At 39.6% G+C, this 26529-nt stretch overlaps 1 protein-coding gene across 2 annotated transcripts in view; it reads left to right on the forward strand.

Moving 5' to 3' along the window:
* Positions 1-26529, forward strand: part of CERT1 (ceramide transporter 1) — a 75268-nt gene that overhangs the window by 16709 nt on the left and 32030 nt on the right. For both annotated transcript variants that reach the window (XM_069776218.1, XM_069776219.1), the window contains exon 3: positions 7512-7628. In XM_069776218.1, coding sequence (XP_069632319.1) covers positions 7512-7628 — 117 coding nt within the window. The remainder of the gene's footprint in view (positions 1-7511; positions 7629-26529) is intronic.

Raw genomic sequence — 26529 nt, forward strand, 5'->3', positions numbered from 1 at the left:
TGATAACTGCTCTGAACATCTTTTTTATTTGTGGAGGAAGTGGTAGTTTGTAGATTATAACTGGAGGATTTCAGGAAGTTGCAGAATGATGCAGAAGGGATGCTTTTTCTGGAATTCCATGGTCATGGTGGAAAAACTTATCCACAAACCCATGGATAAATTGTACTTTGCCTTGTAGGAAGGTGACACTGTTCACATAGGAAAAGATTGTGTATTCAGCTCTGAGCTGGCAAACATTGCTTATGATAGCCTGGCTTGCATCTCACTTTCCATGGTATAACCTGGAAAAAAGAATAAGAAGCTCTGTTAAATCTAAGCTGTACTAACAGAAGGTTGGGGGGGTTGAAATACCAGGTTTCATGTTTTAGCTTAAAGCTGCTACTAAAATCTTTGCTAATGATTGAAAGCTAACTGATCACAGAGGAATTCAGATTATTCAAGATTTTTCCCTTAAGAGAATTTTGTAAAACCTAATTAAGTAAACCAAAATGCATTGCTTTACGAAATGCCTTTTCTAAAGCAATGATTTCTCACAGTTTTGCAGTAGTTTTGTTAGAGGAAATAATACATGTAATACTTTAATATTTGCCTTCATTGTAAAATTACTTTTATGAATATAGTTGTCTTACAAGATTTCATGGCTGTGATAACTCAGTCCACAGAAAAGTAAACGATGTGGTGTTCTAACAGAATGAATAAGAATTAGCATTAGAGGTTTTATGGAATCTGGCTTAAAGATGGCTGGAATTTAGAAATTCAAGAATTGTATTCAGCAGCTGAACAGGTTTTCACATTTAGCCTTGGGCAAAATCAATGTGCAGCTATACTAAATTTTTCTTAATCTTTTATGAAAAAAATTACTTATTGGCATCACAAACAACAACAGACTGCTATGTCAAAGCTTCAGGGATAAGTAGCTTTGTAGTGCTGAATTATGTTAAGTACAATGCTTGTCTTCACTCAGTTAATGTATGTTATTACAATGTATAACACTGGTGTATTTGTAAACTGCAGTTATCTTCATAGCAGTGTATGGTATTGTTTTGTTACTAACTGTGTACTGAGGAGCTAGGCTAGGTAACAGCCTCTATCACACTTAATGCTAGTGACATTTGTGTCAGAGAACTAAAGAATGGTAGTTCTTATTTTCTTTAGGCCTCTATAGTTTGTCATGTGTCCTAGTGCCCTGCCTGGTATTTTCTTAATATGAAAAAATGTCAAAATTTTACAGTAAGTTCACCATAGATAAGTTTTAGTTCTGCAATGGGAATAGCAGCACAAGCATTCTTTTTAATAGCTGTGATATACAGACTTGAGTTGGATCTGGTGTGAACTGCCCTGGCTTTCCTCTGTACGGAAAAGAAGAAATACCGTTTACAGTACTAAGACAGCAAGCAAAAGTTTATTCGTTCAAGTATTTATTTTTGTTTTCCCATGGAGTACTCTTGAAGGTTATGAAGTATATAAAACCACTTAAGCTTTCCTGTGTGATTTGCCTTAAGCACTTGAACTAGTATTTTTCAAGCAGATACTGCTCTGAAGCTTGTTTTGTGAATACCTCAGGTTTGAGAGCTGTATAGCTGGAAGGATCTTGTGGCAATGCAGTCAGCTATGACTCATGAGACCTGAGCTGGCTTTGAACTTCCTCAGTAACTGTAGCCAAGTAAATGTTTCTTCATGTAAACTGTTCTTGCTTGTTTAGAATTTAAGAGCTAGTATCAGTTTTATACAGAAAGACCTGGGACACTTGAATACTTGCAATTGCCTTTATTTCATCAGGATTCTCTGCAGGTACCTCAGAAGAAAGCTTAGGAGGCATACAGAAAGGGTGTTTGGGGATGCTGGAGGCCTATTTCTTGCTGCATATTCTTGCATGGAATTATGATTTAGCTGTTTGGGTTTTTTTTTAAATGCTGGCTCTAGAAGGAGCCCTTGGTGCACACATAGGCTGCCTCTGCCACAGTCTTAGTCTGCCCAACTCACCTTTGAAAACTCTATAAAGGTATTTAGGTGCTCCCATTCACAGTGTCATGTCAGTCTGGGTTTTGTTCCCCAATGCCCTCGATTTATATGTCTGCTGCTTGAGGCTGCTGTAGGGTGAGGGTGTCAGGAAAAAGCAGCCGAAGCTCTCCAATGTGCTTTAGGCCCTGAGAGTAGATGGTGAACTCCTACTTGCTTCCTACTTCCCTGCATGACTAAAACATTCCTCTTGCCCTCCCTTCGTTGTGAAAGGCAGTAGGACAAATCCTGGCCTCAGCACAGGTCCTTAGTTTGTTACAGATGAAAATCACTATTTATCTTCCAACATCTGGTCAGGCAGCTGGCTAAGAACTGTATAATTTTACAATCACTTCTGAGCATAAGGGGGAAAGTGAACACTAGGCTAGAAAGAGTGAACCTCAGAAAAAAGGAGATCTAAATGAAATGGGTTGAGATCTACAGGAAGAAGGTGAAGGGAAGAGAAATAGAAACATTTCCAGAAAGTGTGAGAGGCTCAAAGTAGTCTATGAGGATGTTAGAAGAATAAAGGACAGAGCTGAGAAGTGGTGAATAACACTTTGTGGTCTCTGCTACAGAAAACAATAAAAGCATTTATAGCCAGAGGGAAACCAAGCAAGTTTGTCCATAGCTTAGTGGGGAGGAGAATGTACCAGATGATACCAAAAAGTTACATACTGAAGTCTGCCAAGTTATCAATGAAGACGAAATGTGAACTCGTTCCTGGTTGAGAAAAGAGTTAATCAGCAACAACTTGATTTGTTCTGTGTTAAGAAAAGAACAGGTCACATGTGATTCAGGTGTTTTATTTGCTGTTGGTAAAATGCATATTAGAGAGCTTGCCTTTCATGTTCAGTTAATTTGGTGTTCTTATGGTGGACCCTTTTTTGAAAAAAAAAGCAGAGGAAAACGGGAGGAAATAACGGGTCCTATTTAAGTTGCCAAAAGATATGGAAAATAGGCAATTAAGTACTGTAAGATGGTAAATAGGTAACTTAATGTCTGTCATGAACAAATCATGTATCACCTGCCCAACTTCCTTTGAAGCCGTATTTAGCCTTGTTAGTGGTTATTTCTTATCTTTAAGCAACTTGTCTAACAGGACCACCTGATCAGCTGGCTTTTTTGTAACATGAAACTGCACAGTGAGCTGAGTATAACCCTAGACCTGATTTTTAGATGGCCTAGTCTCTTAACTGTAGGTAATGCAGAAGTGTGCATGCAGTGAATGGCCCACGATAGTGTTTAAAGGTTTTAGCTAGACCTCGAGGAAAACATTTCCCTTCCCTGTCTTAGCAATGAGGCATAGATTTTCAAATATATAGAAAGTTGCTATGCAAAGAAAGGGAGTACATAAACCTGCCTTTGAAAAGGGCAGAGAGATGATGGTCTTAAATCACATTAGAATATGTTTAGGTTAGAGATGAGGAAGGGAAAAAAAAGCAAGGATGGTTGTGTACTGGAGTAAGTTGTGTATGAAGCATGGAATCAGTAGTACTGCAGGCATTTAAGATGAATGTCGTGGTTTCACGCTCGCTCACTCCTCCCGCCCCCCTCCGGTGGGATAGGGGGGAGACGGAGGAGAGAAAAGAAAAAAAAACCTGGAACCTCGAGGGTTGAGATAAAGGCGGTTTACTGGAACAACACAAAGAAATTACAACAACAACGACAGTACTAATGAAAGAGTATACAAAAAGAGTGATGCACAGTGCAACTGCTCACCACCCGGGACCTGACGCTCTGCCACTTCCCCCACCGAAAGACGAGAGCACCCCCCCCCCCCTCCCCCCCCCCCCCGCCCGCTCCCCCTTTATATACTGAGCATGATGTCACATGGTATGGAATAGCTCCTTGGCTAGTTCAGGTCAGCTGCCCCGGCTATGCCCCCCACCTCCCAGGTTCCTGTAAAAATTAACTCTATCCCAGCTGAACCCAGGACGATGAATTTTTGGCAAGTCTTTCTAACTGTGTAGCATGTAATTGCTTTTAACTCCTCCCAAAGGGCTTCAGAGGGAGATGCAGCAGAGGAATGCTATCATGGCAGGAAAAACTTTGATAGCTAATTCTTGTACACTTGCTTTTTGGGTGATTTGGGGGAGAATCTTCCATTGTTGTAGATGCATGTCCCCCATCACGTGGCTAAAGGAGAGCCTGTCTGGGAACAGGCATAGAAGCCTGACATGTTGATGTGGCAGGTTTGCTACCCTAAAGCAGATAAACATCTTTCTCATATATAGTAATAATAACATAGCAAATGCGGTTTGAAGAAGAGGGGCTTGGAGTAGGAGACTCAATGTCCTATATTGGGTTTGTGTGGCAAAGTTTTGCTAGCGGGGGGGGCTACAGAGGTGGCTTCTGTGACAAGATGCCAGAAGCTGGCCCCATACCTGACAGAGCCAATGCCAGCCAGCTCCAAGGTGGACCCGCTGGTGACCAAAGCTGAGCCGATTGGCAATGATGGTAGTGCCTCTCTGATAATGTGTTGAAGAAAGGGTATAAACTGCTGCACAACAGCAGCTGGGAGAGAGGAGTGAGACTGTGTGAGAGAAACAACCCTGCAGACACCCAGGTCAGTGAATAAGGAGGGGGAGGAGGTGCTCCAGGCGCTGGAGCAGAGATTCCCCTGCAGCCCGTGGGGAAGACCATGGTGAGGCAGGCTGTCCCCCTGCAGCTCAGGGAGGTCCATGGTGGAGCAGATATCCACCTGCAGCCTGTGGAGGACCCCACACCAGAGCAGGTGGATGTGTCTGAAGGAGGCTGTGACACTGTGGAGAGCCCATGCTGGAGCAGGCTCCTGGCAGGACCTGTGGCCCTGTGGAAAGTGCAGCCCACGCTGGAGCAGGTTTTCTGGCAGGACTTGTGACCCCATGGGGGACCCACACTGGAGCAGTCTGTGCCTGAAGGACTGCACACCGTGGAAGGGACCCATACTGGAGCAGTTCATGAAGGACTGCAGCCTGCAGGAAGGACCCATGTTGGAGAGGTCTGTGGAGGACTGTGTCCTGTGGGAAGTACCCCATGGTGGAGCAGGGGAAGAGCGTGAGGAGGAAGGAGCAGCAGAGACAATATGTGATGAACTGACCACAACCCCCATTCCCTGTCCCCCTGCACTGCTAGCAGGTAGGAGGTAGAGAAGATCAGGAGTCAAGTTGAGCCTGGAAAGAAGGGAGGCATGGGGGGAAGGTGCCTTTAGTTTTGTTCTTATTTCTCATTATCCAACTCTGATTCAGATTGGCAATAAATTAATTTCCCCAAGATGAGTCTGTTTTGCTTGTCATGGTAATTGGTGAATGATCTTTCTGTCCTTATCTTGACTCAAGAGCCTTGCATTTTATTTTCTCTCCCCTGTTGTTGTGGTTTAACCCCAGCCAGCAGCTAAGCACCACGCAGCTGCTCACTCACTCCCCCCCCCCATCCAGTGGGATGGGGGAGAAAATTGGGAGAAGTAAAACTCGTGGGTTGAGATAAGAATGGTTTAATACAACAGAAAAGAAGAAACTAATAATGATAACACTAATAAAATGACAACAGTAGTAATAAAAGGATTGAAATGTACAAATGATGCACAGGGCAATTGCTCACCACCTGCCAACTGATATCCAGCTAGTCCCCGAGTGGCGATTCCCCACCCCCCCTTCCCAGTTCCTATACTAGATGGGACGTCCCATGGTATGGAATACACTGTTGGCCAGTTTGGGTCAGGTGCCGTGGTTGTGTCCTGTGCCAACTTCTTGTGCCCCTCCAGCTTTCTCACTGGCGGGGCATGAGAAGCTGAAAAATCCTTGACTTTAGTCTAAACACTACTTAGCAACAAGTGAAAACATCAGTGTTATCAACATTCTTCTCATACTGAACTCAAAACATAGCACCGTACCAGCTACTAGGAAGACAGTTAACTCTATCCCAGCTGAAACCAGGACACCTGTCCAGCTGAAGAGGGGAAGTGGTAGAGTGGCTTTGCTGGGCACCTGGTGTCCAGCCAGGATCAACCCACCACATGTCCCTTCTTGCATCCCTGTGTTCTGTGATTCAGTGAAGGCATGACCAGTTTTAGAAGTTGTTTGAAATGAATTAAATTAAGATGGTCAGGTATTAAGTAATTAGTAGCTGCAGTTGTTTGACTTGTCAGTTTTGTCAGTTGCTGGGGTTTTTTTCTGTGGGAAGTTTAAATTTCTTTAGATTGAACTTAGGTTCAGATGCTTGACCAAATAAGTAAAGCTTTAAAAAAATAGAATTGAAGCTTCCTGTACTTTTGTACTTCCTAGCTCATTTTTTTATCAGGTAGTTTGTCTTCTGTTGTGCTTTTCTTCCTCCTTAGTATATTTAAGCAAGAAAGAGTCTGTATTATGTGTAAATAGCTTCTGATTTCCAGTTCTTTTGAAAATAATTCTCACTGACACTGTACTGTTGTGCATGACACCAAATGAGACTTGCTTCTAGGTTTCCTCTTGTGGAGTGTTTCACAAGTGATCCACAGCACTTCAGTGGTCTGCAAGATGAACATATTTGCAGAGCGGTTCTTACATTAAAGATATTACTAACCTGTGTAGACTTGCCTTTAGCATCTGGAATCAATATTTGTGGTCCTTCAGATTGCATCATTGGCCTTAACCTTAGAGCCTGTTAGCTTCCTACAGTTATTTGCATGTGTAACTTTTCTTTGTATTCAAATTCAAAAAGATATTAAAAAAGGTATACCTCTGTTATGTTTCTCTAAGAATAGTTTTCAGGTGGGGCTGGGGGGCGAATGTTGTGCTCCATTGCGTGTTTGCTAAGAAGTAGCTTTGAACTGACAGTGTTGGGACAAAGGGCAGATTAGATTTTTGTTTTGGTTCCCTGTACTTTCCTTACCAGCTTCATTGTAATGCTAGTAAAAGCTTTTTGGTATTTAAGGCGTGTCAGCTGAAAGTTAGATGCGTTTGAGTGGTGATATTGGGGAAGATTGCATGTTGCTCCCAATTATCTGACAATTCTATCTTACCTGGTGAAAACAGTTGAGGCAGAAGGTGCCACAGCTTCCTTTAGTTCCTGCTCTTCCTTGTCGTTTGGCTATGGTCTGCTTTTATGGTTCTATCCTGGTGCTTTTTGCTATGATGTGTGTATCTCTTCCATCTAAAATCAATACTGATAGCAGTAACCTTAATTTTTTTTCTGTTTGAAATTTAAAAAAAAGTGTATTTCCTGGCTGTGTCCAATAGTTATTTTGCTAAAGGATTTGTTCTGAATTATGAAGTTTTGGTCAATGTTTGTGTGGAACTTTTTTGTGACAATTTTATTTAATAAGAATGTATTAAACAGGCTTTTCGATTTCAGAAGACTGGCATTTTTCATTATGAGAGTGTACGTTCATTATATGAGACAGCTACATAAAACAGAATTTAGAATCTAGGAGGCATTCAAGACAACATAGGCCAGGTTTTCTAATTACAGTGTTTTAAAGTGTTAAAATATTCTGTGAGGTATTGTTGATCATGTTGCTAATTTTAGCTACTCTTACACTTTTTTTGTCACAGCCCCATGACTTTGACGAATGCAGATTTGATATTAGCGTAAACGATAGTGTTTGGTACCTCCGAGCTCAGGACCCAGACCACAGACAACAGTGGGTAGATGCAATAGAACAACACAAGGTATGTTGGGTTTTTTTTCTGATTTCCTTTCTCACACCCTCATTAGATCTGGTGATGCCTGCGGAGACTTGTAAGCTTCCCTGTACAGTCATTAAAGTACTCAAGGTATTTGACAGGTAAAAGATGCAAGATTGAAGCTGTGTGTTAATTATGTTTCAAAGGAATTGATTTGCTTGTTCTTCATAGGTAAGAGCTGAGAACTGTGAGCTAACTGTGAACCTTTCTTGAGCTCTCTAGCTTGAAAAAGTTTGCATTATGTTGGAATGCCTTTTTAATGGTTTTGTCCATCCTCTCTCACTGATTATTAAATTGTTTCTTATCTATCCTAAATGTTAAACTTCTTAGTCTTAGAGTCAAATCTCCTAAGTTATCATTCTGGTTTTAGGGTCCTCTCTTTCATCATTTGGCTGGTTTTACTGTACCTGATTACTGGCTTTTGTCTCCTTGTCTTTTAAGGCCCTACTCTTCATCAACATTTTGGTTCAGCTTTCCTGATCTATTCCTTATGTCTTCCAATGAACTCAGTTATTTTCATTTTACCTAAAGGGCTTGAAGGTCAGGTATTTTTAAAGTATGTAGCACATGAACATCCATTATGTTTTCAGGTAAACGATAGGCACTGCCCCAAGATGTTAACTACAATACCTAGCACAATGCAACTCCTGCATCTGGGTTATACATGTGTTACAGGAATAAAAATTAAAATAGATATCTAAGTAGGTGTTTATTTTTACCTTGAGTTTCTTGAAGTATTGCTTATATAAGTTCTACATGTAATTAGGAAGTTTCACCCTTTATTGGGCAATCCTCACAATTAGCAATACATGCTCTTAAATTTAAAAAGTTGTCTTTTGATAATGGTTCTCAAAAAAAATCATCTCAATTAGAGTATTAGTCCATTTATAACTTGGCATTTTGCCTTCTCTTTGATACAGAGGTAACATTAAAGCATACAAAATTATGTTGCAAACCCAGGATTCCTTTCTGTAGTGGAGTGGAAAAATACAAAGTTAACCATTGAGTATTCTTGAGACAAAAATACTGCAGTTTGTTACTATTGCAGTACCAGAGAAATGTCTCCAGAGGATACACTGAACAAGTTGCTGGATTACACATCCATAGAGCTGGCGTTGCAAGAACTCTTTTGCAGGCATGGGGGTCTTCAGGTATGGGATTGTGGGGACATGAAACTTGGGCTAAAATTCGGACTAGGTTTGGTGAATCATTTAGCAGGTGAAATGCAGAACTTAACCTGAAGTCCGGACAAGCAGAAGTGCAGGCTGGGTCATTGTAGGCTACCATGCAGGAATGAATGAGGAAAAAACCAAAATCCTGTCTTAAACTCTGCTCTGCACAACTTTAAAGGGAATTCTTTTCCATGCTGTTCTTTTCCCTATTCTGAGGCTGTACTTAACTCTTGCTGAGTTCTGAGCTGACAATTTTATAGAACCACCTATTTATAATATGGAAGTATTGAGTGGTAATGGTTTAGATTCTGGCATTGTATATGTAAATTTGGAATTGTTTTTCTGTGTCATTTAGAAAAAATCTTGTATTTATCAACACTGAATTTTCTTCTCCTGCATTACTGCCCAGCCTCTATCATGACGTATCTGTTTGCTTTTCTTTTTCTGTCTGGTATTACTGGTAAACTTAAGCCATCTTATTTAACTTCCTTTTCAGATTGTTAGTGAGTGTTGAGGAGCATGAGTTCTAGCATTCCGAAAGTGACCTCCCTTTGTGAAGAAGCCTGATGAATTATGCAGTTTTTCCACTTAAAAAAAAAAAGCTTCTTTTAATACTGGTTTCAGTTTGGACAGTTTAAACTTCCATGCTTTGCAAGAATTTGGTGGTTCTTTAAAAATAATAATAATAAAAAAAATTGTACCAGATCTCTGTCTTCACATTTAAAGGAGTGGAATGAGAGTTTTCTTGGATAATTCCACTACCCAATTGTTTTAGTATTTACTTAGAGTTAGTATCAGGGGTAGGGGTAATAAGTGCTTTTTTTCATTATTTTATTAAAGTTGTCTTTCTGCTCATTGCTAAAAGAGAGTGAGTCATGTTCTGGAATGTTATATAAACTGAAGAAAAGTATGTCTACAAGTAGGAAGTAGAAATAATTATTTCTATATATGCTGAACTGACAAGAAATAGTTCAGTTTGCATCTTGCTGTTGTAATGTAATAACACTGGACTTGACTGTTCCAAACTTGATGGCTTTTTTGGTATGTGTAGTTTGCAGTTTCATGGCTGTTAGACATTTTTCAGTTTCTTGCATACTCCTTTTTACTCTGTAGTGTTTACAGTACTCATTACAAATAGCAGTTGTTTTCATTCTTAAATGGAGAAGGAAATATTATGCCATCTCTCTCCTAAATAAACCATCAAACCATTTAATATATTAAAGCAATACATTACTTAAAAGCATTCTTTTTGTAGTATGCAACTAAATACCATGATCAAGACAAGGCACAGAAAACAGCAAAAGGTAATGCAGTCTTGTAACAATAGCTTGGACTCAGTTAAAAGTATGTAAGTAAATCTCAGAAAATCATGATTTACTAGCATTTTTTTCCAGTGCAATATTTTATTGTCTTCATAATACAGTAGAAGCTTCGTGTGATGAATGTGTAGGTATGGAGTGCATCTGTTCCTACTAAAATACATAGGAATCTTATCACCAGAAGCATTGGAAAAGTGCTGTATGCACATAAATAGGTGTTTGATGTAATTAAACATAAAACAGAAATGTCCAAATCCAGTTTTCAGTCTGGTTATTGTTAATGTTTCTTAAAGAATGCGTCTCCAAATGTCTTGTTTCTATATTTTCCAAATTGAGTGGTTAGTGCTATATCCTATAATTTATATGGAACTTTGTAGGAAAAATGTACTGCTTCTTAATAACATTGATAGGATCTGAAAAATAGATTTTCTTGGAGTCTGGAAGTTAATCCCATTTTTTCATTTGAATTTGTGTGAACAATACTTCAGTGATCCTTAGTTTTAAGTGACTTTTCACCTATCCTTTAATTTTCTTCAGCTCTTGTGGAAGTTAGTTTTATATCTAAACACTTGATTGAGAGTAGGAGAAGATGGGATTTATGAGGCAAAATATCCTATTTCACTGAAAAGTTTAGATTTTTGTGTACTTACTCTGAAATTTTCTGAAGGAACTTTTCCTGGTCAGGTTACCAAAACTCAAGCAGAACTTCCTTGGCAAGCTATTGTTGCCAGATTAAGATCGTTTTTGTTTGAGAACTAGGTTCTTGAACTGACACACAATAATTTGAATAAAATCGAAAGGAAATTATTTTCTTTACAAAGCAGTCACTTCGATTAACTTGAGTCTACTGCTATATAAAGTACTTTTTTTTGGTCTGTTTTTGAAGCTCTTTGTTGCTTACTGAGTGGGTAGATAGTTCTGGTAGGCTGCTTAAGCTGTTTGCTAACAAAAGTATGTTTGTGAGACTTACTGTAGCATGTCACAAGGTTGTTTATCTTTAGAGTATGAAAGATGGACTGAAACTTTGTGACTGTTTCATTGTGCTCCGAACAGAGAAAACACTGATTTAAAATGAATTTTATATTAAATTTGAGTATGAGCAGACTTAAAAGAACTTTCTGCTTAGCAACACCAATGAGTAGCTGGTAGCTGAGAAATTTAAAACATCTAATGTTCAAGCATAAAAACTGTTAGGATTTGCTGCTTTTTTAAATCATTGCATTAGCCTTTTCTTGTACTGAGGTTCCTGAATGCTTACTAGATGAAATGTTTCAAGTACAGCTTCTAAACTGCTTATTCTACCTGTACTGGAGGAGGGAAAAGTCTAAAACAGTGTTAAGACCATCAGTAAGGCAAATGAGAAAACAATTCATATGTAACCTGGAGTCCTTTCTACTACTTAAATGTTTCATTAAATGCACTGAACAGATATTTATCTGTAAAATATCTTGTTTTAAGGGTGTGTATCATTAGAAAGCTTCTCTGTACTCCTACCCTAAGAGACAGGCACATCTAGGATGGCTGATCACCTTTTCTTAGATGGATCTAATGGCAATGGATATTGCTGAAGAAATGAAGATCAGACTAAGTTTCCACATTTCTCTGCATGAGCACCAAGGTATCGATGCTTTTGAAAAGTTGCTCTCTTCTTCAGTAAAAAATTGGAGTGACTCCATGTCTCTACTGTGGTTTGAAAGTGGAGTATGGGATTTCTAACCTAGCGTTAGAGAAACTGGCTTAAATGTTGTTAGTTCTGTGCTGTGAGGAAAATGTCTGGGTTTACCTGTAGAGAACACGGACTCCTGCAGCGTGTAACTTCTAACAGATAAAACAAATGTGTGCTGTGTAGTATGACTAAACAAGATTTACTTTTTCACTAAAGTGGAAAGTGTTTCTTTACGCAGGTAAATCTTACAGTCAGTCTGGAGAGGTTATTCCCTTCGTCTTTGCAACACTTAAGACTTACTGTCTTTTTCTGTTAGACAGAACAGCTGCCCATTCCTCAGTTGTACATGTGGACGTCTTTTACAACTGGTAACTTGTAGGGCTCTCTTCCAAACTCAGTCCTCATCTTTCTTTGAGGTACAGCACCAAAATCGGTCTCAGTATTCCTGCTGAGGATCCCACAAATGTTATATAGAATCTAGGATTACTTTGTGGGTCTTGTAGACTACCCTGTTGTGCAACGCCATGATTTTTTTACTTATTCAGCTTTAGAACCACTAAATCTGGTTTGTCTCTAGAACTATCTGCAGATTTTTACCTGCCCTGTACTTGCGCAGTACAATACTTCCTATACGTAAATGTTGGACTTCGTTTTTCTTCAGTGTACAAAAGTGTGAAGTTTTTGCTGCTGTTATGTCAACTTCAGTCTTTCCAGCTCTGCTGTCTTTGGTGTTGGTGTCTTTCCAGAAATAATTGTTTATGCGGCTTGGGTTGGGTTCAGATTCTTAAGTGGTGTGCTTCTTCTAGTACTGTATAAAGTATGGAGACTGGCTGGGTGAAGAAAGGCTAGATCATTTAGCAGTATCTTGGTTGATAGCTGAGCTTGCTTGTTGTTCTGTTGGGAGCTGCTTATCTGAGTCTGAAGCTGTGTACTTCTGTACACTTAAGATAATCTTACATCTTTGTGTCCCTGAAAGCTGTGATCACTGTCTGCCATATGTTCCTAATTAAAATGGTTTCTCCTCCATCTAGTCAGAGCATTAACAGGTAGTCTTCATAATCTTAGTAGAGATCTTGAACTCTACTTCTTTCAAACCCCTACCCCAAAAAGTAGTGAACTTAGTTGAGGTGGTTTTCTCCTATCTTTCCCTTAAATTAGCTAAATATATGAAGTGACTGAAGATTCAAACTCACATAAAGGTTAAAGTAATTTTTCATCACTGTATAGCCAGACTGGTGAACCAGGGTGTTCTGAAATAGCTAAAGAATGCCTGAAAATTATAGGCCAAAATGCAAATTAGCAGAGCATTGTCCTGTGGGTGCAATACCATGTGAAAGCAAACATTTCAAAAAATGCTTAATTTGGTATCAAATAACATGAAAGACTTGTGACACTACTGCTAAGCCATAAGAGTATTTCAGTCATTGTTTTTGTAATGCTATTTAATGAAGGGTGATGTACATGGTTAAAGTAAACTTGGTTCCAAGTCTAATGCTGAGTCTTGAAGTGACTGGACCTAAGCTATCAGACTCAACTGGCTACTAGCTGGCTGTGCAGTAAGTAGCCAGGCTCATTTCTATAAACAAATGGGATTCTGGTAGTAAACTCGGTGTTATTAATTCACTTTGTGAAAACAACAGTGGTATATCATTTTGATAGTGTATACTTTCTTTTAGTAGAAATAAGGGGAATGTCATTGTTTGTAACTGGCAGAATGACAGACAGTAGTTCTAGGAGTCGAGCTCCCGGTGGCAGAGTGGCAGCACGTTTCTGCATGGTGTCCCTGAAAACAATATTTTTCATTGAGACCCGTGTCAAGCTTGACTTTGGTGGTAAATGCCCCTTCAAATCAGGGTGAGCTCTTGGTATCAAGAACAGAAAGTACAGAGCTGCAATGTTGAAGTAGTGAGTGACTAAATGGTTAAAAGTTTACATTTGCCAAATGGATCTGCATGCTGTTTAGTCAGTATTATTACTCATCTCAAACAGTACTGTGCGTTAACAGTTTAATAGAAAAAATCTTGGATGGTCTGTATGCCCATCTACCAAATGCAGTCTTTTTTCTTTCTAAAAACACTTTGTAGGGGGTGGTTTTTCTTCAGTGAGCTTTCATTACAGTGAAACTCAGTGAGAGGATATTAACAGAGCGGAGTTACACCCTAGCCATAGGGAGTAGATGCTGCTCAGCCACATGGGTGGGGTGCACAAGCAGCAATGATACATGTTCAGTAACATTCAATGGAGGTAACTTTTTGGCTGTTTCGAGACAGACACACACCACCACCCACAACTGCTGCCCCTGTCGTCCCCACCCCCACCCCCCACCCCCCCCCCCCGAAAAGAATAGCTGCAGGAGCTAACATGCATCAAAAGAGCTAAGGGAATTGTTTTAAAAACACAACAAGACTCAGGGCATCTTCTGCTTTTTTAATTCAATGTCCACTTGCCATTATTGGAAGCTCTTAAGGTTAATTCTTCTAATACAATTTCTACTGTAGGACAACAAAAAGATCCTTTTTTCTCTCTGAAAACAGATAATGCCTGAAAATATGCATTTGCTATCACTTTAGTGTCATCTAGGTGAATAGACTTATGTAGAGGAATCAGAATTCTGGTGTCTTGAGCATACCTATTTTAAATAGGAGGGGAGGAAGAAAGGTTCAATATTTAACTGCTAGTATTTAAATGTCCTATATTGGTATGAACACAGGCATCAGAAAATGTTGGGGGGAGGGTAAAGAGAGGTGTCCATCTTTCTCCAACTGGTAATAGTAAATAAAATAACTTGTGGGGATTTATGTATTACCTTAAAATTGCTGATTTAAGCAAGCAAATATAGCTCAGCTGATAAGAACTACTTGCCCTGATGTATGTTATGATGCTGGTAGTGAAACTCATAGGTGTTGTGGAGAAGCTGTGCTTTCAGGGGAAAATTAGATGGATTACTCAAGTTATTAGTCCTTTACTGGAAATAACAAAAGTGTCTTTCTTTAAAGTTGAATCAAATATTCTCTTTCAAGGGGTAAAACTAAGCTTGGGTACATCTTACACATTCCATTATTTTAGCACTGTTATCAGCAGGAGCTCTTCAGTACATGAAATTGCTTGGCATTTAATGTTACTAAATTTGCTAAGTGCACTTATTGCTGGAAACTCTATTTCCTGAAAGAAGACTTTAGGGGAAGGCCAGTGAATCAGCAGTTTCAGTTGACTACACAAACATATGCTGTAGCAAACATAAGTGCTGTCAATTCCAAACTGTTGAAACTTCCCTTTCAGGGCAGAAACAAATAGTTCTTGGTCTCTCTTGGCACCCTTTTGCCACTCTTAGGCTCATGTTCAAACAGCAGCTATAAGTTGCAGCTTTATTAATAAAGTTGTTGCAATTAAGACTGTTCAAAGCTGAACTAAAGCTTTCGGTCCATATCAGCCCAATACACTTGATTGATTATAAACTATGGAGATTGTTTCATTTTGACCAGCCCAATCTTTCTTTAAATGTGTCTTCCAGTTATGTTTCATAACAATCACTTTGGCTTTGAAAACAGATATTATAACTCTCTGTAGAATGCATCTTTATGGGGTGGAGGCCTGGGTATCTAATCGGACATGCTCTGAGCAGGAGGTGGTAATAGCAATAGCTTGCAACCTAGTCATTCTGTTTCTATGATAAAACCACGTTTCTTTTATAGCAATTCAATTCTTCCTTGCTCATGTCATAATGTTTTCTACTTCACAGCAAAAAGATTCCTCATTCCTGTCTTGAAATGATCCTTTTGTAACAAAGTGAAGTTTTATTGCCTCAATTTGCTGGTTTTCAGACTTTGTAAATAAAAGATCTGGTTAAATTCTGTCTCCTTGAAGTTTTGCTTCATTCTTGCACTGTTTGAAGATACAACTTCTACTTATTTACATTCTTGTTTCTACCTGCCTCCAAATAATGCGAAACGAAATTAAGCAGAAAATATCTATTTCATGTGTTTAGTGGTATTAGTAAGTTTGAGGAAATCTGTTGGGTAAACCTGCTGTTTTGAAATATAAAAAGGAAGTGCAAAGATAAGCAACAGCTATTTAGACTACACTTCTCATAATCTAATCAAACAACACATAGGACTTAAGGTTTGTGCAAGTGTTTCTGATTCATCTTCAGGGACTTACTGAGCTGGTTTGTGTTTTAATTCTTGAAAAGAGGCCGTCGTGCCTGCTAGATGCATGTCTTTAACAGATCACAAATGTGTAGCTGACAGTACCAGTCATACATAGCCTCTCTTATATCCATAAATCGTATATTATATCCATGTGAGTAGACAGGTGATGCACCTGGAGTAAAAACATGCTCCGTTATGTGTTTGGGCTTGGTTGTATGAAAAGGAAGTCTGTAAGATGTGACCTGAGGCTGCAGTCAGAAGCAAAACTTGTGTGTCACCTGGCTGGAAAGGTTTTCTGCCAGCCTCACTGATTTATGGTGTCTTAATATAAAATTCTTCAAGAAAGGTCTTATTTTTTTAGACCCCTGTGATACACAGGCAGTCTGCAAAGTTTTCCTTTACTATCCTAGACTGTGGAGCTGCTTTGAGACTGGAGTGCTTTTGCATATAGATAAAAGCTTCACTTTTCTGCCATTTTTATGACTGCTACTTTGTCATGCCTGAAATGGACTACATGCAGATCTATCAGAATATGAAGATCTGGTGATATAATATTGTCCTGGTTTCAGCTGGGATAGAGTTAACTGTCTTCCTAGTAGCTGATACAGTGCTATGTTTTGAGTTCAGTATGAGAAGAATGTTGATAACACTGATGTTTTCACTTGTTGCTAAGTAGTGTTTAGACTATAGTCAAGGATTTTTCAGCTTCTCATGCCCAGCCAGGGCACCTGACCCAAACTGGCCAACAGTGTATTCCATACCATGGGACGTCCCATCTAGTTTAGGAACTGGGAAGGGGGGGGCAGGGATTCGCCGCTCGGGGACTGGCTGGGTGTCGGTCGGCGGGTGGTGAGCAATTGCCCTGCGCATCATTTGTACATTTCAATCCTTTTATTACTACTGTTGTCATTTTATTAGTGTTATCATTATCCTTATTAGTTTCTTCTTTTCTGTTGTATTAAACCATTCTTATCTCAACCCACGAGTTTTACTTCTCCCAATTTTCTCCCCCATCCCACTGGGTGGGGGGGGAGTGAGTGAGCAGCTGCGTGGTGCTTAGCTGCTGGCTGGGGTTAAACCACGACAAATATGCATTTTGTCACGGCCATGCCAAATGGGCAGGGAACATCTTGTCTTGCCCACCATCAGGTATGAGTCTCCTTCACCTCACTTAGCAATGGAGTGAAGTCAGCTTTTAATGTGTTACAATTCAAAGCAGGTAACAGCAAGAATATGGCCATTTGCGTTAAGTCTTACATCGCTCCCCCATACACACACTCCGGTGTCTGCAGGCAAATAGCATCAGTGTTTCAAGCAGTTTGTGGGCTCTTAACACATGGGTGGCTTTCTCATGATGAATTCTTCAGGGATACACTGCTGTAAGGGAGCCAGCAATGGCGTTGGACTTTAGCAGTGTCTAGAGAATAATAAGGGTCTACAAAATATTCTGAGGACATACATATTGAATGTGTTTCTGCAGTTGCCTGGACTTTTCATAGTACAGTGTGCAGTTAAGGCACAAGTTCCTGAAGAAAGTGCTCCTACAGCTTGTACAAAACACACTGGTGCTGTCATGAAACTAGATGGTTTAGTTACTAGAAGTCTGAGTTAGAATAGGCTACTAAACTGCTTGTTTTGTCAGTAGTACGCTATTCTCTAGGGTTTGGAAGGGTTTAACTAGAACTTTGTTTCTTCTGATGCTTCTCAAAGTGCATATGCATACAGGGAGAACTAGTTGGGTGAGAACCTACTTAATGCATACTCTGTACATGAAGAAATCCTGTGCCTGTTCATCTGGCTGGTATATAAAAGTCCTTTTCATGATGAGCTGTATGTTTGACAGCTGCAGACTAATGGCAAAGCAGTTGAATGTGAAGAAAAGACTTCTACTCAGACATGGTACTTGAGACAGCGGTGCCCAGTTTTCTGTTTGTCATGTAGTAAGTGTTCTTTTTTTAAAGCTGAATTATATTGAGCCTAACTACTTCATGTTAGATGAATTTTTAAGAAATCTGTGCCTAAACATTTGTCGGAGTGTTTAATTTGGTGCTACTGACTTTGTCCAATCTTAACTGGAAGTTAACGTGGTGTGGGTTCACTGTTTCAAACTGGCTGAGAGGTATGACTTTAGAATAATTTCATTAATCTATTAAAACTTCTAATTCACTGTCATTCTTTCAGCAATAGGTGTCATTGTTACTTCTTGCATACTATGCAGAAAACTTTATCCTCACTTAGCAATGTGTCTCAAATGTAATTATAAAGGCTAAAGGTAAAACTGCTCTGTTCTTAATTGTCTGCCAAGGAAAGGAGGTTTATATGCACCGGGACTGAAGCAGAAACAGTGTAAGGGTTACTGTTGGGCTTTGACCAATAGTAACCTTTAGACGTGTCTATTTCCTTTTTGCTATTTCCCTCTAGTGGTCACACAGGATATTGACTTGGGGAGGTTAAACACATGAACTGGTATCTTTTCAAATGCTTGTACAGAAATAAACTAACACAAATAATATGGGGTGTATGGAAACTTAATTTGCCCAGTCCTGACCTGTTAGAATGCAGTGTATTATGATATCTTGTGATGGGAAGCCATACTCTCACGCTTCAGGTTGGTGATTCAACAAGCTTTTGGCAATTATCTGAATTTTTATCCTTTTGGATATCCAAATGTGCCTTTTACTTGAAACTCAGTCACACAGAGGACTTAGCATAATCTCAGTTTGCTTCTAAAGTTTTTTGAGGTGGGAACTGCACTGTATGCATATCTCTGCCTTTCTGTATCTGGGACTAGGTCTAATGTCTAAACATTTGAAGCATTAAGATAATTTATCACTTTAGTATTTTGCTTTTATCATGTTAGACTTGTTCTTGACCCACTAACATGAGAAGTATAGAACTGGGTGGTGGTAGTCTTTGTAAATCAGTTCATGTTTTCATTTAACTTTTTAAAAATGTTGGTACGTCCATTGTGTATCAGGTGTTTGACTTAAAATCTTGCAAATGTTTCTTATGTAAGCTCTTTTCTGCATGTTACGTAGAACGGTTCTTTTTTTGTTGTTTATATAGTTATCCTTTCAGAACTTTATAATTGATACTTTCTATCTAGTGTGGTAAGCTTTTGTAAAAAAAAAAAAATTACCTTTGGACAGAATTATTGCCTAGTTAGTTTGAGCTTAAGGCATGGAATCTTTATGTTGCCAAATTGATGGATGGTTGGAAATGGTGTAAAGCTTCTACTGATGGCAGGATTCTGTGCATAAAAACTTTTTAAACCAGGCTGGGCTTCGTTTCTAAACAAACATAATTTTGACACAAATAGAAGGACTGTTTTTATGAAACTTCAATCCTGGACAACTTCAGGAATCTGAAGCTGTATCAGGAACATGACAAAAAGATGCAATGCCCTGCAGAGTCCGTTATTTCATACAACCTTCTTTGTTCACTTGTGTAATGGATGCAGTGAGCCTCCCTTAGTTTTGAGGGAAGTGGGTGTTGAGACATGATAAAAACAAAGGCTACAGCAAGAAGGAAATAAGAAGAACAGGGAATAGGTTTTAAATATCAAGAAGAATGTGTTAGATTTGATAGGGTGTGAGATGCAAACAGGCACCGTGTTGAAAGTAAAGGCCTCTTTTTCCCTGTTTTTTCCCAAATTACTGCTGTAAGATTGCAGTTTAAACTGAATGTGTTCTCATGGTTTTCCTTTGGGTGTAAAATCAATTTTTCTTCAGTTCTCTGTCAAACATAATATGGACTTTTCCATCTTTGACAATTCCAACTGTCTTCATCCTCCAGTGCTTGCTACCTATTGCATACTCGGGGGTATGCCAAGCATTTAACAGAGATTTCTATTCTGATAGCTAGATGAAAGTCTGAGGATTGAGTAGAGAGAAAAAAATAAATCTGTTGCCACGTGTAGTGACAAGGTAACTGTTAACTGCACTAGGTGAACACGAGATTCAATGATCTGTGTTTTTTGCAGAAGCATTTGCTTTGATAGTTTTTCTGCTCATTGGTAAGCCTGCTCATGGATTTGTTCTGTGTTGCTGTAAAGCTTTTTGTAGTTCATTTGTTCCTGTGCAAGTAAGAACCTTGCCTGCACCTGTACTTTCAATTCTAGGGTTTCTTGATATAAAAATGATTCTTCTGAATAAGCAAAGTGTAGGCTTTTCAAGTCCAGGACCAAAACTGACTCAAGGGACTTGCAACAAGTAACTTTCCGCAAAGGTGAAAAAAACCTTCGCTGCTTAACCATGGTCTCTCCTTTCAAGTCCAGTTATGGTTTTGAGCCCAAGATTCTTCAGTGTAGCACTGATTGTGGATGTGATTTTTCCACTTCTACACAGAAGTGATATTAATATAATACTTCACTACCTTAAATAGGTTAAAACCAAACAAACAAACAAGTGGAGTAAGAGGTGACCATTCCTTTTCTGCCACTTTGAAGGGTAAGATGTTACCAAAATGTCTGTTAGCTGTGAGCATGGTGTGCAGTTCAGTCCCCACAGCTGTGGCTGGGAGCTGGGTTATTCCCAAGTGCTCTGCCCCGGCAGGGTGCAGGCTTCCCCTCTACCCAGTGGGTGCATCGTGGAAGAGGACTCAGAGGCAGGTTCTTGGGCTCCTGCTCCGGCTTCCCCTGCTGCCTCCTGGCTCATCTGCCTGCTAGTACTTGTGCCCCATCCCTGGAAACTCTCCCTTTCGAGCTTTATACATAACTTTGCTGTAATAATATTTAATAGAACTATTAAATGCAATTGAACTATTACATAATTTTGTATAACTTCTAAAAAGAACAATACGGCAAGTGCTTTCAGTTGGGATCAGAGCTGTTCTTATTTTTAAAAGCAGAGTTGCACAAGGACTATCCTTAAACCAAGATCAAACAGTATGTACTTGAATGAACTCATTCTTTAAAGTCTGTGAGTATTCCCTCTTAGCTTTCAAAGCATTAAAGCAAATAAGAACATGTACTTCAGTTCATTGGGAGCCAAGGCTAGAATATTAGTGCTTTTCCTGACAGTGTTTAATAGCAGAATGGAGATTTCTTGTTCCTTTGTAGCTCTACAGATCTTACTTGTCCCTCTCCTGACAGCCCAGATTCATAGAAGGGACAAATGTAGCCCTCTCCCAGTCTGCTCTAGCCTCATGGCCCAGCAGTACAAGCTGCTTTAGTTTTATTACTATGTCGGTATACAGGGGGATGCAGTTATTGTCAGCTTGGGTTTTGGTACTTTTCCTCAGGGAACAGTTTTATTCTGTAAAATTGCACTTTGACATAGTGGTTCCCAAGCCTGAGGAGCAGGATGGTAAAGGCATTCTGTTGCTCACCTTCTCTGTGGCCTCTTGGGTGCCTTCTTGCTCAGGATCCTGGCTGTTCTTCATTCTGTTTTTGGAGCACCTGCCTCTCCCTGTTTAGCTTTTATGGAATCTTAATATTTAAAGATACTGAACAATATTTGGTGAACAGTTTTCCTGTGTACATTAACAGTTAAGGAAATTAATGGAAAAACAGTACACCTCCATGTAATTAAACATGGATGTGAACTACGTGGATAAAGATAAAGGCCAGTCATTTGCCTTTAGTTGCCTCTTTGTCAACCTGTATTCCCTTCTCTCTGCAATGTTTTGTGTTGATACTGCTTCTCGGCCCTTTCCCTTTAGAAATCAGTATGTGATTCTAGGACTTATGAGCCTGTGTACTACTCTAGGTCATTGTATTGGCTTTGTGTGGCAAGGTTTTGGTAGCGGGGGTGGGGGGGTTACAGGCGTGGCTTCTGTAAGAAGCTGCTGGAAGCTTCCCCTGTGTTCGAGAGAGAGCCCATACCAGCCGGCTCTAAGACGGACCCACCGCAGGCCAAGGCCAAGCCAATCACCGATAGTGGTAACACCTCTGTGATAACATTTTTAAGAAGGAAAAAAAAAGTTAGGACAGACGGAAATGGCAGCCGGCGAGAGGCATAAGAACATGCAAGAGAAACAACCCTGCGGACACCAAGGTCAGTGAAGAAGGAGGGGGAGGAGGTGCTCCAGGTGCCGGAGCAGAGATTCCCCTGCAGGCCGTGGTGAAGACCATGGTGAGGCAGGCTGTCCCCCTGCAGCCCGTGGAGGACCCCACGCCGGAGCAGGTGGGTTCCCGAAGGAGGCTGTGACCCCGTGGGAATCCTGCACTGGAGCAGGCTCCTGGCAGGACCTGCAGATCTGTGGAGAGAGGAGCCCACGGAGCAGGTTTTCTGGCAGGACTTGTGACCCCGTGGGGGACCCACGCTGGAGCAGTGTGCTCCTGAAGGACTGCACACCGTGGAAGGGACCCATGCTGGAGCAGTTTGTGAAGAACTGCAGCCCATGGGAAGGACCCACATTGGAGAAGTTCGTGGAGGACTGTCTCCTGCGGGTGGGACCTCACGCTGGAGCAGGGGAAGAGTGTGATGAGTCTTCTCCCTGAGGAAGATGAAGAGGCAGAAAATAACATGTGATGAAATGACCGTAAACCCCATCCCCATGCCCATGTGCTACTGGGGGGCTTGGGAGAGAATCCAGGAGTGAAGTTGAGCCTGGGAAGAAGGGAGGGGTGGAGGGAAGGTGTTCTGAGATTTGGTTTTATTTCTCATTACCCTACTCTGGTTGATTTGTAATAAACTGAGTTAATTTCCCCAAGCTGAGTCTGTTTTGCCTGTGATGGTAATTGGTGAGTGATCTCTCCTGTCCTTATCTCGACCCACAAGCTCTTTGTTATATTTTCTCTCCCCTGTCCAGCTGAGGAGGGGGAGTGATAGAAAGGCTTTGGTGGGCACCTGGTGTCCAGCCAGGGTCAACCCATCTCAGTCATGCAGCTGTTAAAGAGGCTTATTGTCTGCAGGCAACACGTGGTGACTTACCAAAAGTGTATCAATTTTGAGAAGTAAAGACCCAAAAGATAATTGTTACTTAGATGGGACAAGTGACTATAGCAGTTACAATAATCTTAAGGCTATATTGCTGTAGTTTCTGGGTTTTTTTCCAGTTGTCTTATGCTTACTTTTCAACTCAGAATTCCTGGTTTTTTTCCTCCTGTGCACGTAGTATGCTTACTCACTATGGAATAGCAACATTTGCCACTGCTGGAGGAAAAATATGTCTACATTTCTTTACCCATTTTTGCAGTTGCAAAGAAAGGTCGTTTTAGAAGCTTTTTTTGCTTTCTAAGTAGTCTCCTGCACTGTGCTTGGGAGAGGGCTGTTGGCAGGGGAATCATCATCCAGCTGCTGTGACCTGGATTGTGAAATTCCTATCTCTGCCTTCCTGATAATAACTACCCTGTTTTTGAAACCTTAAATTTCCACTGTCAGGGGCTATGAAACAATTGAAAAATCAGACCTACAGACACATGTTAATTGGATCTTTAACTTCAATCCTCAGAAATGCATCCTGGACTGCCCTACCTGTAGTGTCTGTGGTGTTCTTGCTGTCTGCAGCCATCCCTAGGTAGCCCTTCCTTGGTCCACCCTAGCAGTAACCATTCTTTCTTCAAGTATATTTTGAAGCATTTGCTGCAAGCCTAAAAATTGCTCTTGGAACATAAGTGTTTTACAGAGCTTGTCTGCTTAGTTTTCACCAAGTCTTTCATAGTACCTTCCAGCTCTTTAATTTTACATCTGTACTTCTTTCCACATTCTTGTTTTTCATAAGATATTGTGGTTTGATCTCTTGGATGTTTTAGTAGGATTTTCCACAAATACTGCAGAGAACGTGATTAGAGTCACTGTATCCTAATGTCTGTTTCATCACCTCCTAGGGTGAGCCATATGCCTTAGAGGGAGGAGCTGCCTGCTGCTTGTGTTATGTAAAATAATAAATAATTTATAATGCTAACTGAAAATATCTGCCTTGGTGGACAAACATGCATTGAAGTGCTTGACAGGAACTAAATTGAGACATAATCAAAATAATTCCTTGAAGACATGGGAGAATAATTTGCTTTATTTGATTTTTTTTTTATGTGGGGGAGCTTTCCTGTGGGTCTGTGCTTTGCTTGAGAGTATTATTGACCCACTTTAGGAAATCCTTAACTGGCGGATCAGTGTGAGCCATAATGGAGGTCTGCAATATGATTCTGCGAATACTTAGCTATTTTACTGAAAGCAGCTTTTCTGATGTGCTGCCTTGTTGCTGATACCAGCACCTGCTCCAGTAAAGAATCACATGAAGCTTTGGATCATGTGGCTCTTTCCTCTGATCTATCATAATAAAAGGATTAATGGATTTTTTGCACCGCCTTAGAAAGCTGAAGGTGTTGCAATGTACTAACAAATGCCAGTTTTAGTGTAGCTTTGAAGCTATGATGTATGCATGGAATTACAAAGAACTGCATCTATATACTGAGCACGGTAATTTCGCATTAGTGCTTGATCGTATGAATTGATACAACTTCTGCAAGTTATTTTGTTTTCAAGCAGAGACTGTTAGCTTCTATCATATGGACTCTACCTGCTTTTCCAATTTTGATCTTCTGAAATTAAAGATTGTAAACGGAAGAAGCTTGTGTCAACATTCCTCTTCTCAATGTAATTGAGAATTTCTGCAGTGAATAGTTAATGATGATCTGCTTTGCAAGACATAAATGCGGCAGTGACCTGCTCTCATTTAGATGTTGCAGTAGTAGAATGGTGGGGCTTTGCATGATGCATGCTTTCATTGTTTGTGTTAAGCTGCTTGCATGTGGTGAGCTGGATGGCTTGTCTCTGCATTAGTTATAAAGGAATACTTATCTTCTGTTTCTTCTGACAAACAAGTATTCTTAATGTTATTTTAGTTTTTCCCTTTGGCTATTAAAACGTAATTGTCTGAGACAGTTCTGTGAAGGTGATTGGTGAATGCACGTGCTTTGGATTCATGTGTGCTGTTCAGTCTGTTCCGTCTGCTGAATTTGCTTCTTGGTTGCAAATAGTTAAAACTGCCTAATGCTTTTTATGCAGCACCTTTTTATTGGTAGGGTTTGCAAGCTGATAACTGTACACAGCCGATAGCTGAGTATTCTGTCTTGTATACAGTTCTGAAGTGTCGATAAACTGTTTAGTGGAATTATTAATCACAAGCATAAATATGAGTCAAATAAATGTACTGCTGAAAACTTACCTTAACAAAATGAAGCTTACATATTATATGGAAAGAAGTTTTTTTTTTTCTTTCACTCTTGGCTTTTATTTTGTGAACTAAATTAACTGAGCATTGACTGAATGCATAATATTGGAAGAAAAGGTTTTAATTAAAATGTAGAACATAAGTCACCAGATCTTCTAAGATTGCATCTAGTATTGTAAGTTATAGAGTAGTACTATTAAGATGTGACTTTGATTAAATTTTCAAATAGAGAAATTCAGAAATTTCACTTCCTAAGCCTAAATCCAGGTTTTGCATAGGTGTGTCTTTCTCACTTAAAAGGAAAAAGCAATCGGAAGACATTTGCCCTCCTTAGTTAAAATGCTCTGACCTCAATGCAATGGATATTTGGGCTACGTTTTTAAATTGATCTGTTCATTAAGTCATATCCTATTGTAATGAAGTTTTACCTTCTTTCTAGTGTGTACAACTTACAGAGAAAATAGAATGAGTCCCCACTGTCAAACTGACTGTAGTAAAAGCACAGAGTCATCTTAATATTTGTAGCGTATGATTAAATAAACACTGAAGTTGTTAGTAAAACAGTGAAGTTTTTTTTAGATTTGCATTTAGAAGAAATCTTAAAAGAAATGTTTCATGCTTCAGTGTCGTGTGACTGTTATAAAATGCTCTTTTGAGGTTTATACTCATTGAACACTTTGGAAACTAAGTAATTGTATGCCCAAGCCTCTTACTTGTCCTTTTAAAAATCCTTTTATTCCCTTATCTACTTTGTATTTACTTGTCAAGCCTTTGGAGGACTTAGTCCATAAAAAGAGGCAAAAGCTCTTACTTGAGTATTTTCAAAAAAACTATTCAAAGCTTCATTATTTGATTTCTGTTATACTTAAAATTAAAACCCAGTAGATTAAGGTATACGCTTTGCACTGAATTGCACTGCAGTTCAAAATGTGGTCCAATATCCCTAATATATTACCAAAGCCAGGTATACTGCTTGACACTTGAACTGAGATTCTAAAGAAGCCCCATGTAACCAATGTGAATGTTTTTAACAAAAAGCCTATTCCAATAGATGTTTTAAAGTCAAGCTTTAAAACACATAGTAGGACTAGTTCTTAAAAAATGGAGCTTTTAGCACTTTGGTTGCTACACTTATGTAGCTGTTTTTCTAGGACTCTTGCTTAGTATAAAGTAGGGTTAAATTCATGATTTATAGCTGAAATTACTAAATTATTAATACATCCTTATAGTATGACGTAAGGAAACTGTCTTGTGTTCTGTCATTTCACTCTGTCATTAAACATAAACTTCTATTTGGGCTAGTTCAGATAAGTTGTAGTATTTCTAATTTTTTGGTAAATGAAGCAATGAACTTAAGATGTCCCTTATTAAATCTTTTGAATTTACAAGTGCCTTTTTTTAATTTGATGATCACTTAGCCTTCTTCCACCAAGACTTTTGGAGTACCTTTTTTCTAACTACACC

The sequence above is a fragment of the Haliaeetus albicilla genome, chromosome Z (assembly GCF_947461875.1).
Source record: "Haliaeetus albicilla chromosome Z, bHalAlb1.1, whole genome shotgun sequence".
Lineage (NCBI taxonomy): Eukaryota > Metazoa > Chordata > Aves > Accipitriformes > Accipitridae > Haliaeetus > Haliaeetus albicilla.